Source organism: Lytechinus pictus, chromosome 12, assembly GCF_037042905.1.
Source record: "Lytechinus pictus isolate F3 Inbred chromosome 12, Lp3.0, whole genome shotgun sequence".
In the NCBI taxonomy this organism is placed as follows: Eukaryota; Metazoa; Echinodermata; class Echinoidea; order Temnopleuroida; family Toxopneustidae; genus Lytechinus; species Lytechinus pictus.
This window is the reverse complement of record NC_087256.1, coordinates 18262179-18277043: the sequence shown is the minus strand read 5'-3', so window position 1 is coordinate 18277043 and position 14865 is coordinate 18262179. Positions and strand designations below refer to the sequence as shown.

General features: G+C 37.4%; 1 protein-coding gene across 1 annotated transcript; it reads left to right on the top strand.

Annotated features, from left to right (window-relative positions):
- Positions 1–297: 297 nt before the first annotated feature.
- LOC129273635 (uncharacterized) lies at positions 298–14598 on the top strand. The gene is made up of 11 exons (XM_064107892.1): positions 298–480; positions 1057–1177; positions 1541–1665; positions 4816–5034; positions 5443–5733; positions 6560–6698; positions 7501–8047; positions 8516–8776; positions 9698–9776; positions 10233–10585; positions 12352–14598. The coding sequence occupies exons 1-11, from the start codon at positions 298–300 to the stop codon at positions 12521–12523; spliced, it is 2490 nt and encodes an 829-aa protein (XP_063963962.1). The 3' UTR covers positions 12524–14598.
- Positions 14599–14865: the final 267 nt, after the last annotated feature.

Below are 14865 nucleotides of genomic sequence, written 5' to 3'. Positions count from 1 at the left end.
AAAAGTTATCATCCCAAAAGTAAGGTCATCTCGTCCTAAAATACATGTTTTATTTCAATTTTGAATGATGTATTTCCTACCATCATAATTACATAAAAGACCACAAATAGTAGGGGGGACATTATTGTGTCCCCCCTACTATTTTGCGTAGGTGGGACACGTTCTTGGGATTTCCGCCCATGCATGCAGACATGGGTTCCCTCCCCCCCCCCCCCCCCCTCCCCCGGAACAAGCAGAAGTGCAGAGCTTTTGGAGGAGTTCAACTTTGATCAGATGGTGAAGCAGTCTACTAGAATCATGGTCAATGGAGATGTCGTTTCAGGTTCCATTATCGATCTTGTTTATACGAACCGGCCTTATTCCTTGATCCACGTTGATACTGCAAGTAACCCAGTGACATCTGATCATCATGCTGTTAACATCCGTATCCGTTCTCCGAGACCTTCGCCCCAACGAGCCACTTTGAGGTCCTTTCTACAGGTTCGTCGTGGGGATTTTGCGAGACTTCGATACCTCATTCATCTGATCCCATGGCGAGCTATTTTACCTGGAACTGATGTGGATGAGTGCAACAAAATCTTCACAGACTTTCTTGATGCTGCCATTAAGGAAACTATCCCACAGGTGCACAAACGGAAGAATCGCCTCTCTCCTTGGATCACACCCGAAATCAGGTCTCTGATTAATGAAAAACATTCTCTGTTTAGACTTGCTAGGAGAACTCATAATCATGTAGACTGGTCAAATTATAAAGCTGTCAGAAATAATGTGAAGAAGGACTGTAGAAAAGCGTATTGGACATATGTTAATACATTGTTTGCCTGTGATGACAATAGACGTAGGTTTTGGGCTTTTATAAGAACTCGCAAAAACTCGCCTCCTCCTCCTAAGTTTAGGTTTAATGATGTAGATATTTCAAATCCTGGAGATATTGCAGATGCTTTCAGTTCTTATTTTAGTTCTGTATTCAGTCAGCAATGTACTCTACCTGATGATCCCCCTACTTGTAATTTGCACATTCCTGTTCTTTCACATTTCTCTGTATCTTCTTCACAGGTTCACTTGGCTCTTCTACTCTTCTACTGTAAGCTCCTTGGAGGTTTTATCGTTAAGAACATCCAGGAACATATTTATGCAAATGGACTTCTCAACCCTGGGCAGCATGGTTTTGTCTCTGGTAAAAGCTGTGTAACACAATTGACAAATGTTTATCACCAGTGGAGTTGTACCTTGGACAAAACCCGTGCACCCAGGATTGATGCAGTCTTCTTAGATATGTCGAAGGCATTCGACAGAATGCCACACACACAGCTTTTGTATAAACTTGCCAAATCATTTAACATTCAGGGTAGTTTATGGAACTGGATTCACTCCTTTCTCTCCAACAGATCTCAGCAAGTTTTGTTTTTAGGCTCTTCATCGGACTGGATTGATGTCCCAAGCGGCGTCCCCCAAGGGAGTGTCCTGGGCCCCACACTTTTTAACTTGTTTGTCAATGATATCTCCCATTATGCTCTATCTCCTTGTGTTCTGTTTGCAGATGATGTTCTTATTTTTAGGAACATCTATTCATCTGCAGATGAACATCAACTTCAATTAGATCTTGTTGCTTTGAATTCTTGGTGTGCAAGAAATGGAATGACTTTTAATACCTCAAAGACAAAGGTGATGCATATCACAAGAAGTAGACGAGTTAACCCACCTACCTATTACTTAAACAATACTGCTCTAAGTTCTGATTCTTCCATTAGATACCTGGGACTGATCCTCTCTTCCGATCTCTCCTGGAAAACCCACATTGACTCTGTTGTATCACGTGCTAATCGTCTATTGGGATTCATAAGACTGGTGGCACGTGGTGCTTCTGCATCCTCTATATTCTGCTTATACAAGTCAATAGTATTACCGATCTTAGAGTATGGTGTGCCTGCATGGCATCCCACAACCTCAAAACAGGTGGATAAGCTTGAGCGTGTTCAGAGGACAGCCACTAGACTTGCCCTAAAACAGCGTCGTGGTGAGATGTCCTACGAAGATAGGCTCAAACTTCTCGACTGGTCTTCACTTGCCTCCCGACGAGATTATCTCCTATGTTCCTTTGCAATTAAGTGTCTTCGTGGAATTTGTAACTGTGAACAGCTCAGTGCAAATATCTATATCAACCCCCGCCATCCTGAAACACTTTCTTTCCGTCATCTGCCCTCTAGAGCTCAGTCTTTTTTCTTTTCACCCTCTAGGCGCCTTCCAAGACTTTGGGACACTCTTCCTCTAAGTGTAAGAGATAATGCTGTTTCAACTTCCCTCTCTTCATTTCTTTCTTCTTTAAAGGGAGCACTCTTGTCCAACTCATAAATAACTCCATTTTCTTTCCATTTTTTTTTTTTTTGCTTTCCTTTCACCACCTCATTATTCGTGCTATGATTCCAACAATGACATTTCTTTAATAATTATTTTTGTCTGCTGTATTATACAGTGCATATATCTCTTCCCCCTCTCTTCTCCTCTATTTAGTTGGAACTTTATTACCTCTAGAACAGTTATACTAAATTAATTTTTGCCATTACACTTTTCCTGTAATTTGATATGCTTGCCATATTACCTAAATAATTACATGTACTTTGCATATTTCATTCTATGATGTGCATCCAACAATTGTGTTTCCTTTATTGTAATTTGATTCAATTATCTGTCAGTAAGGATTTAGTATATAATTATTATTTTTTTTTTTTTCAATTAATATTTAGAATAATGCTCAAGTAGTACAGGCTGTATGATCTGTTATATCCATTTGGTACGGTTGATTTTTTTTTATTATTATTTTTTTTTTTTATTCCTCTTTAGCAAAACTGTTGGGGGCACATAAAATTCTAAAAATCTCAATATCATTTCTATATTTTTTTAATTATTATTATTACTATGCAGTTCTTAATTTCTCTTCTTTTTCTTCATCAAAGGAGGCGAGTTTCCTGTAATTTTACTATTTGTTGTCTCAATGATTGTTATGTATTAGGTGCTGGAGCCTGGCGAGTACACATGTCATTAATAGGAATGTGGAGACATGCTCTTGCTGTTGTCTAGGGCATTCCTCCTTATTTCATTTCATTGTTGCTTTTCAGGCTCTAGTACCTCACACAAATCTAAGTTATCTTTGTGCTATGTTATGTTAAGCATTACACACATATCAGTCCGGCATGGGTATTCAAATTCTTCCCAATACCCGTCTTTATTCCTTTTACTGTATCTTGCCTGGCGTTACGTACATACCTTTTAAAATAATGTTTGTCAATGTGTTGTATTTGAATTTTAATAATGTGCAATTTTATATATTGAATGTGCAATATTCTCTCAACGGTTTTTCCATGAGGGCTCGCATGCCTCTGGGCAATAGTACTGAATTTTACTTTTGCGAGCCCTGGCCCATGGAAAAACCGTTTTCTTACTGTTTTCTTCTTCTCTTTCATTTCTACCTTATCTATATTTAATTATTCAATTTCAAATTATATTTATGTAATTACATTGTACAATTTTTGTATGTTTTTATGGCCAAATAAATAATAATAATAATAATAATAACTATAAAGGCTTCAATTCAGCTTCAATCAAACTTCTGACATGTCATGATGTCGATGACAGTGCTTCCACTTTTCAAAACGAAACCTGGAATTTACTATGAAAGTTACTGGAATTTTACAATATATCTTGCAATTTTAAAAATGTTCTCCAGTCTTTCATAAGATGTTATACTTCTCTTCTAACAATTACAGTGTAGTACAGCTAGTACACACAAAAATGAAATATAGGGCCCAGTGCTGTAATGAGCCAAACATTTTGAGGGGCGAAATCAAATATGACCAAAGACTAATATCGGGCAAAAGAATTGCGAGTGAGCAAAAATGTTCACATTTTCATTACAAAGATCCAATTTTGAGATAGATTTTGACACAATATGCAGAAAATAATATCATTCTTGGAAATGATAACTATCCGAAATGATCTTGGAAAATAGCAAAACTTCCTGGAATTTCCTGGATTTCAGGAAGAGTGGAAGCACTTGTTGATGAGGTCTGGAGTCTCTGGACTGACAAAATCAGAAGCGTAATACTCCAGACTGAAAATTAAATGTGATTCGAAAATTAGATCAGACAGCAAAACACTACTCTGCGTAATTGCCGGGGCAGATCCAAGATTTTTAAAAAGGGGGGCACATTTTCACAAGGAAAATTTGACAAGCAAAAAAAAAGTTTTCACCAAAAAATAAGGTCATTTTGTCCATGTAACATTTGACTTTCCTCTTTTATCTCTTTTCTTTCATTTCTTTCCTTCATTCTTTCGTTCACCCTCCCTTTTCTTTATAATTTTTTCTCAAGTCTAAGTGTTTAACATTGTGTAGCCTTTGTCAATCTGGCTTTGTTGATCCGCTTGTGCAGCGTGCTTTGTCAATTTCATTTTGTGAAATAATGTAGATCTATATTGATTCAAATTTTCTAAAAGTAGGTATAATTAGAAATAAAGTATTCGTTACTGAAACTTCTTTTTTCGTAAGTTAAAAATGTTTATATGTGGTAAAAGAAAGTAAAAAAGGAAAAGTGAGGATATGACAAAAGCCCGCATATTAGTAATGCCATGCATGGAACTATAGCTGTTTCCACAAAATATTGCCAAAATCCAAAATTTAATAACTTTGTTATTTTATCATCAGAATTTGATGAAATTTACAGTGTTTTGCTCATTGAATTCTACTGTATTATTTATTCAGATATTCTATTCAGCCTGGAGTACTGTACCCCTTTCTTTTTGCTTGCTTTCTATACCCAGGGTAAAACAAGTTACTATGAGCAGCATTTGAAATCATCCCATGAGAGAGTGTCTGCAAGTGAGTTCTACCAGGCCAATCCAAGCCGGGGCTTGAGGCATTTCGTCCTTCATCTTCTAAAGATCTTTGGAGAGGGCATTCAGGGCAAGGGTGTGGTGATCGATGACGAGAACTGGTCAAGGAAGACAAGACAGTCATGCATGCAGAGTATTAAAGCAAAGGTCGGTAGAGAATTCAGAGAACCCTACTCACGTCACTGCCGGATGTATAGGATAAATGCTTATTGAGCCTATTGACTGAGAAAGATGTTTCTGTGGGTGCATTTCTAATGCATGTCAATAGCTATGGTAAAGGCTCAATAATTTGAATTATTTTGGATGATCACTCTAACATTCAAATCTCGTAAGTTTAACAACCATTATACCATTGATTGATGCTTTGCCAAAATTTGGATTAAAACAGTTTTAGTGCCCTTTTTTAGTATTGTCTGAGGTTGATACATTATCAATCAATTGTAGAAAACTATTCTTCTGGTAAAGCATTCATGTGCGTGAAGAGTCAAATAAATGCTTTAAATGCGTAGACATCAAGGACCAATCTGATGTTTTTTTTTTTAATTGGTCCATTAGCTCCCTTCCTGCAAGTTCATCTGCCATGTTTGCAAGCCTAGAGATGCCTTTGAATGTCTGTGGAGAAGAGAGTGGGTCTTGGCGGAATACTTCTCAAAGGGAGACAACAAACCTGGCCATCACCGGTCTCCTTCCACTGTGGACCTGTCTGACACTGAGGGCAGAATACACAAGTGGTTTCTTCACGAGAGTGGTGAGCATGTTGCAGGTTTAGATGCTTTGGAGGAGAGTGAGGGATGGCACCAGATCAAAGAGATAAAGACCAGTCTTCAGCCAAGAACAAATTACAAGGTACAGTAGGATATGGTGGAAGATTGTGCTGAAAGTTCATGTTAAAATTGATGAAGTTAAGGCAGTCATTGCATTGTATTTTGTGTGATTGGTTGTTGTTGCTATTGTTTTGTAATACCTTATAAATGTAAATCAAATGGCTTACCGGTATAAATTAGGGGTCCAGAAGCCTAAAGCTGGTTCACTGTCAAAAAGTACAGCCTGACTGACTATTGTGAACTTGCCAATAGTATACAAGGATACCACTCTTACTTTCAGGTCACAGATAACATGCAGGCTCATACTAGGTGATATTTCAGGCCCTCTTGAACCCGTAAAAGGTATCTATGCCCATCATTGGGGTTCCCCAAGGAAGTCTGCTTACAACCCTGCTCTTCACATTCCTATACTGACTTTTAAAAAATCCTTCTCAGTGATGCCCATTTTAAACTCGAGGGAGGAAGGTCATCCATGGGCTAATGAAATTGATTGTTGGTGATGATGATTGCCTTGATTGGGATGGTAATGATATTGATGATGACGATGACGACGATGATGATTGTGATGACAAAATGGATGCTGATGATCTATATGTCTGATGAATATTGATAGCAATGAAAATGATGGTGATGATGATGATAGCGATAGTGTTGGTGATGAAAATAATGAAGATGATGATAGTGAAAATGATGATGATGATTATGATAAGTATGAAGAATTATGATACCAATGAAAATAATGGGGACGGTGATGATGATAGTGATGGCGGTGATGATGGTAATGAAAATGATCTTAAAGTGCAGATGATGATCACATCTTTTATCCCGACTTCATCCTTTTTTTTCAGTTTGAAGTCCCTGCTGTATTTTTAGATTGGCAGGCTTTGATGGGAAACTCTACCAATCACCTTGTGGAAGCTCTTAAGATATGGAACCATAAAACGTTATGTGGTAGAGTCATTGTGCTAGCAACAGATGCAGATGAGGGTGAGTTTACTTGTATTAACTCTTAACAATGCTTAACCCAAGGCCATCCATGGATGTGGATGCTATGTTGACTGGCCTCGATTCCCCTCTCATCGGCCTAAGAGATTTGTTGTGCTTTTTTCTTTCTTTCTTTTTCCCCCATAAAGGAGTGACCTTGCCTTTAAATATAGAAAAGATTATGCTATATAAAAGTGGAATGATGTTATTGAAATATTGGAATTTAGGCTTGTCCAGCATGCTCAAGGAATGGCTGCTCAGTCGATGTGTGGTGATAAGAAATTTTAGAGTGAATCCGTAGAGTTTTGAAAGAGTAAGTTGATAACATTGGGATGTTCCTCTTCATTTCTTGAAAACAATTGAAAAACAATAATTAGTAATAAAATCCAAAAACACCATGTAATTCAGAGTGACCACTTTACATTTAGTGGTTCCATGTCTGAATTTGGGAAATCTATCAGTTGCCATTCTTGTTAATTTGTCTTGGTATTTCTTTGAAGTTGTTTCTCTAATGCTTCATCTGGAGAGAGAAAGAGATAGTGATCAGAGTATAAGGAAAAGTGGGTATTATACTGTAGGATATACATTATACATTCTTTGAAATAATGATATCAAAGAATACTTCTAAAGTGCCAAATCCACATGGATTATGTGGGGAGAGGGAAGTGACAAAGGATGGGAACAGCTGAGCGGCAATTTTAAACAGATGTATTTTGGGAGCAATTTTAAAACAGCATTTGAAATGATAAATATAAGAAATTGTGTAGTAATTGGTCATTCTCAATTTGCACTCCACACTCCACAGTATCTGATGACAAAGACTCCCAAGATTCAGACCCTGGTGATATCTTCAAATCAACCCTAAAAAAAATCCAAGCAAAGACAAAATCCTTAGCGGGAGAACTAAGCGTACCAGTTTTCTATCTCATCATCAAGGAGCCTGCACAAAGTGGAAGTTTCACCAAATCCCCCAAGCCTGGTATCCTTTCTTTTCTGCAGCGCCTGCACCTCATCGATATCCATCACCCAGGAACTGTGTTTATCTACCAGTCTGAAAGAAGCAGGGCTACCGAGTTTGCTCAAACCGGAATAAAGCAGTTTGCAGCTGATTCGGTCTGCAGGAATCCTGAGGTGTTGGCGCATTGCCAAGGAGGGAGGGTCTCTGGCTCCGCCCATGAGTCGATTTTGGATTTTGATTATGTTTTAGAGAGCAAGGAACAGATTCCCAGTGTAATACCACACTTGAATGAGATTATTAGTGATGACGCTGATGATGTAAGAACTTATGTTGGGGAGGAGAGATGGGGAAGGGTCCTCGGTGTCAGCTACAAGGACAAGGAGACCTTGCAAAGGTAAGCCGATGAGTTTAAACTTGGTGATTTAAAGTTTGGTGTTGACAGTTTGTTCTGATGTCTGGCTGATTATTACACTGGCCATAGCATGGGGCTGGTGCTGGTGCTTATTGGATGAATCGAAGTTCGGTTAAACAGCTTGTGTTATTGCCAGAAATATTGAATATTATGAAGTGTACAATTGAAACTTGGGAGTAGTTACATCAGCCATTAATAATAATTGTTATTCATCTTGATAAGCAGGTTTGGTGATTGCTATGATCTTAAACTAAGTAGTCATAAGCTTTCAGATTCATGAAATGACATATGTACCATATGTTTATTCAACATACTGAGATCTTATGCCCCCTAATGCACTGTTACTTTATATACAATGCTACTTCTGACACAAGGCTGACTGTAACAATTTTGAATTAAGTTGTAATCCAAGATTCCTGTTCACCTCTTTATGAATTCTTATGTTTTCAGATTCCAACAAGAATACACGGCCAATGCCTCCCACATTTCAGCTGAAGGGAGTAAAATGAGGCACAAATCTGTGCAGGATGGAGTCAAGAGAGGGAGCTCTTCAATTCCAGTAAAGTACAATGAACCTAGTAGTCCTCAAGAAGATGGAAGGAATGACAGAGTGGAGTCTAAGCAGAGAACAGCACTCCCATCATGGATGACACCAAAGAGAAGGAAGAATGAAGAGGAAAATGAAGATCAAATAAATGCAGTCAACAAAAAGTAAATTGGGAATTATTTTTTTTCATTGAAAGGGAGAGAGAAAGCCGCAGTCATGCTGGCGATAAAACGATTATAGCCTAACAAAGTTACCTTATTTCAAATTGACCTATCATCAGCTGGTTTAGAGCCAGTATCTTTTGTTTTTTGAAGTGTGGGAAGTGAAAAAGGATTGATGTCTAAAAAATAGATTATGAAGGTTGTTTTGTTGATATGGGTAAATATGACAAAAAAATCATCTTTTTTTAAATGTGAGAAAAGGAAGGTAAATGACATCAACAAAATTATTTTTTGCAGGGGGGTGGATAAGGGAGCAATTACAATTGAATCGTCCACTTTAAAACTTCCATAATGAAAGCAAATGCAAAGGAAATTAAATTTGGAAGAGTTTTCCTGGTGATTGTACCTGACTGCACAGTATATAATTTTATACTTTCCATAAAGCAGCAAGAGAATTAACTATTGTCCACCTTCTCCATGAAAATACGAAATCAGATTTTTTTGTTTCACAGTAGTATCCACCCCACTCTTTGATCCTTATAATGATAATTATAGTGTACCCAACATGCTTTTCCCAGATGGCCCAAAGTGCTTACAATTTCAGTTTACCTATTACATACAAAAAGCAAATACACAATGACATACATATAAATGAAGGCAGTTGCCTAAAACAAAAAAGTTTGTTGGTACTTCTTGAATGATTAAATTGTTGAGGATTGCCTTAATATGAGAAGGATTTTGTTTCATTTTATTGCGGTTGCAACAGTGACTGTTCTATCTCCGGTCTGTTTTTGTTTAGTTAGATATGTCAACATAAGAAGAAAGATTTCATTCCCTCACATGAACATATCATGAATTATAAAAGATCCCACCAAAAAATTACAAGATATTTCTGGTTCCCTTTAAAAATCACCTTTTTTTCAGATACGATGGATTGCCTCAAACCATTTATTGTATGACAGTAGCAGAGCTCAGAGATGTAGCACTGATGTTTCTTAATCAGGTATGGCTATTGGGAACTTCTTTCCTGTTAACAATGGACTATATCCTATAAGAATTGGGCTAGAAAATTCTAGTCCAGTTGGAACAGGTTATTGTGTGTAAATTTTAGATGTAAAAATATTACAGTTAGGGTATTTCACTAATCCGTTAAAAGCTGAAAGTTTCTTTAATCCAACCAAACTTGACGTGGTTATGGATGATGTAGGATGGTTGCTCAAGATCTCTCTTAAATCCAATAAAAATGATGCAGATGTTTGATCTGTCTTTGTGTTTAAATTTTTGTAAGATTGGGGCAGTGATTCAAGCTCAGGGACTCTCTGGAATCCTGCAGGAGCTCAGAGTATCTCAAATGAAACCATTCTTGGAAGATGTTCATTGTATTAATTTATTCATTCATTTGGCACTTCAAACTTTCAATGTTTAGGATATCCTATATCTTTGTTTAAATTCCTTGTAGGATGGAGGCAGTGTTACAAGTTCAGGGTCTCTCTCAGAACCTGACGATGCAAGTGCGATTGCGTACGATGCCCAAGGAGCTGAAAGGCTGGAGCCATCTGATAATGATGAGAATGCAGAGAATGAAGACAGAGACTTGGACCAAGGAACAGCTGAAGGAAGTAGACAGAAGACATCTCTTCCAGGAGATGAGGAAAGGGAAGTCTTGGGAGAGGATGGTGATGACCGGGATAGGAGGAAAGCGAAACTAGGAAGTGGTGATGGTAGTAGAGATGATGGGGTCGCCAGCATCATCACAGATCTCCTCGTGGAAGAGAGAAGACACAGGAAGCCACCACCCAAAAAGAAGACAGTGTAAGTTGATGAAACTAGTAATAGATGTAATGGAAGTTTCGACACGATGTTAATGTAAGGCCTCATGGCTGGCTGCGTAACACAGAACTTCAGAAATTGATTGTACAGGGATGCCACTAGGTGTCCTCCAAAAATACTGAAACTTATCGCGGGCCGGGATAGTGTCCCAAGATAAAAAAAATTTAAGGGGGGGTCCACCTTAAATTTTGGGATGGACACAGGTAAAAAAATTGGACAAGCAAAAAAAAAAAAAAAAAATTAGGAGGGGGGGTCCGCCCCCACCTCAAATTTAGGGGAGGGGGGGGGAGGACCAAGTGGCTTCTTACCTTGTTGTGATCGATGACTTTGAAGTCAATTAGGTTTGAAAAACTGACGGTAGTTAGTTGTTGTGTGTTTCTCATAGAACGCTAGACCAAAAGCTTCAGTCTCTGTATTTTGGTTGTTCAGCTGAACGGCGTTGGCTCCACTCACCAATACGTAGACTGAAGAGTTGTTGGCCCGTTCATAAACACAACGTATCAGCTAACCCAGGGAGCTCCGGCCCGCTTTCCGGGCTGGAGCTCCCTGGGTTCCGTATCAGCATGCAGCAGTAACGTTAGATCTAACTTTCGACGGAAACCCGATTTTCGGGTCGTTTTTGGTACATAAAATGTCACATTATAAAAAAATAATTACATCCAAACTTACGAGAAAATATATCAAATTCAGAAATATCGTACCTTAGACCGCAGTTACCGCTAATTCCTTTCAAATGATGATCAAAACTTAGTCATCCTCGATTCCTTCGTTGGTCATCGTAAGTTGCCATCTTGGATGACGTCATCATCTTTACAGACGTATTTACCAGTCGCTATTATACTGCGATTCGTGCCGCTGCTTTGCGCTTGTCTCTATGTGCGTGCGTTCGGAACTTGTCGCTCGCATTGATTTGCCAGGATATCGAGAATTCTAATCAGAAAGCCTTGATAAAAGCATAACTCAATGAACGTAGTAGGCAGTGCGCGCGTTTATAAATTTATGGTATAAAAGCAAATATCTCGGGGAAATATCTCTCACTCGGTCGATCGACATGCATCGCAATCGGGAGAGATAGGGGGGGGAAAAGGAGGACTTTCCGATTTTTTTAATACACAGAAAACAGGAAAAGTCGGAAATACGGAAATAAGACAGATAGTAGGAAAAAAGCCGGAATTCCGTATAAATACGGAAAAGTGGCATCCCTGATTGTAGAACAAATTGTCATGATTGATTGCATTGATCACAATGTAAAATCAATCCTGAAAATTTGTACATTCAGTTGTTGAGCTTTGAGTTATAGGACCAAGGGAGAGAGATACTACTGTTAAAAATAAAGTAATTTTAAAATCCTCTCACATTACGATATTACCTGACAACATTTTCAATACCATTTCATGACCCTAAGGAAATATCCTCACAGAAAATATTTAGGTGTGAAAGGAACAGCTGTTTTTTCCAAGTCTTTTATTTTCAGTTGTGACCATTTTTAAAAATGATGGGTCATGTTTTCCAGATTTGGGGAAATGGTAGACAAAAGAGGAAGACTTTGACATGCATAGCCAGAAGTGAAAACTCTAAAGATATTGAAAAATGGGACCCTCTTCTTCTAGCAAGGTGCTCAACGTTTTAGAATTGAAAAGGATAATAGTAATATATTGTGTAATATGCAGGGCCTGCTGGGAGAGCATTTGACAAGAGCTGAAAGACGTTACTATTGTTATTATTTATTTCCTTTTCTCACGACGTAGGAGGTCACCTTTCTCTACGTCGTCTACAATGCTTTGGTCAGATGAGGAGGAGTCATCCTACCAACCAGATACCACCAGTACATCATCAACAAGGAATCCTCAAGTCAAAGAGAAGTCAAAAGGCAACAAACCACAGATTCAAGACTTCTCCTTCTTGGATGAAATATTTTGAAGAGGAGTGTAAGAAATGTAACTGATATTTTGTGGTATTTTTTTTTCTTTTGTATTGTTTTATACTCCAAAATGTCACAAATATTCAAAAATTTGTTATCACATGTCTTTTGCAGAGATGTATAAAGGTTTTTTTTTTAGCAACCTGTGCTTAATATTCAGCCTATGAAATGCTTATTCATCCTGTACTATAGTTTTTGGTACAGGCATCTCTTCTTTTTTGTGTGAGTGCCTGAAATATGCATACAGGTACTTCCATACTGTGTTTATACAAGCATTGTGCTGTATGGACAGGAGCTGTTCATTTGATAAACATGTTATGGCAGTGTGATGAAAGATTCTCTAAATTACAACTTTTCGAAGTAACAATTTATTTCAAATCTGCCTCTTGCAAACAAAAGTATAGATTGCTTTTCTAGTTGATATATAGAAAATGATCTAATACTTTTCGAATTTGCAGTTGAATGCAAATAAGTCTCTTGAAATGCCCCTTAATTTGTTCTGTTGTTCTTTGTGTTATTCATCCTCATTTGGGGTCAAGTGTCAAAATCATGGCATGGATTTGTGACGTCACATACATGCTATGTTTTGTGAAATCAAGCGAAATGTTAAATCCCATAATTCCTATTTTACATCCAATTCAGATAAAATTTTCAGTGCCATGCTTTTTTTAAATTTTTTTATCTAAATTAACTTTTTGTTGGTTTGACCTTGGTCTTTAAAAAAAGGGAAAATTGACACCTCCTTATGACTTAATAAAAACACTCAAACAAGTGAAATGCCCTTTTCATAATCTCCAGCTTTTGCTCCTCATTCTCCAAGGGGTGATATCTTCAAAAGACATGCCTCTTTGCAACAGCTGGATCTTGGACAAGATGGTTCATTTACATCTACACACAAAAACATGAAAATGTAAAATGTGGCTTTTATTTGCTTTGACATCTGATAATAGTCTTGTAATTTCCATCATACTCTAAATTTATTATTTTACCTTTTTCTTCCAAGGCATGTCTCTGACACCATAATCATACAAAAGTTCTTCCCCTTTTGATATATTCTTGGTAGCAAACATGCACAAATGTGTATGTGACTGCATATCTACATGCATTCTCCTCCCTTGTCCGGTTAAGAAATCTGCCACCTTTGGCGCATCTAAAAGTTAGACTGAACTGAAATAAGGGCAAAGAGAGTGGAAAAAGCATGCGCGGGCTACCCCGACACACTTAATGAGTCGCATACACTTCAAACGCAACACCAACAATATTCCAGTAAATCTGCTGAAAAAGGAAGAGACTGGAATATTTGGAGATCTGCAACCCATCCCGGCGTTAAGAGAGCCATAGTAACAATGGGCAAAACAGGATCCATCTTCCCCAAACATCATTGAACACAAGCTTACATGCAAATATACATTTACCCTTTTACAACAACAAAAACAAATGCACAGAATAAGACAATGTATATTATAAATGCAACTATGACTAATTTGATAAAGTCCTGTTATTCAAATTTGATATATTCAATTCACACACACACAATTATCAATAAAATGCTAAATGTTATTTGTCAGCATATAAATTCAAATACATTTAGAGAATTAAAAATATTCAGTATTGACAAAGCACAAAATAAAAAAGAAGAAACAAGATCGAATCAATCAAAATATGAAATAACCAATTAATAAAATGAAGTGCAATATAAAACATGACCAATGCATAGCAAGAATGCAGAATCCAGTCAAATGGTAAATCCAAATAAAACAAATTAGTCCAAGCAATAAATGCATAGGAGAAATCGTCATTTCTTATCATTACAGTCTACAGCATACTAGTATACCGTCATTCATGTTGCTATCTCATTCGTAACTACAATTATTGTCAATCAGAGTTCACATTCTTTTAATTAGTAAAAGAAATTAATAAAATAATCACACAATTTTACATTCATATGAAATATTCATTTCATCAATTCAACCGGACATGTACTTTTACTCACGAGTAAGCCTGTGTAAAACTTTCTTTTTCCAAAATAACATTTCAAATAATATTCAGATGATAAATGGTCGTCGATCAGCACAAAAAAAAAGTTATTCCTTCTTTCGAGAGGAAATCTGTTTCTCTGTCAAAACAAACTTGGAAAAGAAAATGTTTTGACATCGCAACGCAACTAACAACGCGTTGCAAGTTGACGCAAATGGCGCGCAATACTATGCAACCAGTGATAATGTTACGTAACAATAAATTACAACAATGGTATTAATACCACACAAACACAATTATTCACATCCCATCTTCTTCTGAGCCCATCTTTTTCTAGCAGTGAATTAAACCTTAAGAGGGACGT

Bases quoted from the DNA above. Each gene is read 5' to 3' on its own strand.
- LOC129273635 (XM_064107892.1), top strand. From the start codon at position 298: ATGGTCAATGGAGATGTCGTTTCAGGTTCCATTATCGATCTTGTTTAT. The intron at 1,666-4,815 runs GTGATGCATATC...TTCTATACCCAG, and splicing joins TTAATACCTCAAAGACAAAG to GGTAAAACAAGTTACTATGA. The intron at 8,048-8,515 runs GTAAGCCGATGA...TTATGTTTTCAG, and splicing joins GACAAGGAGACCTTGCAAAG to ATTCCAACAAGAATACACGG.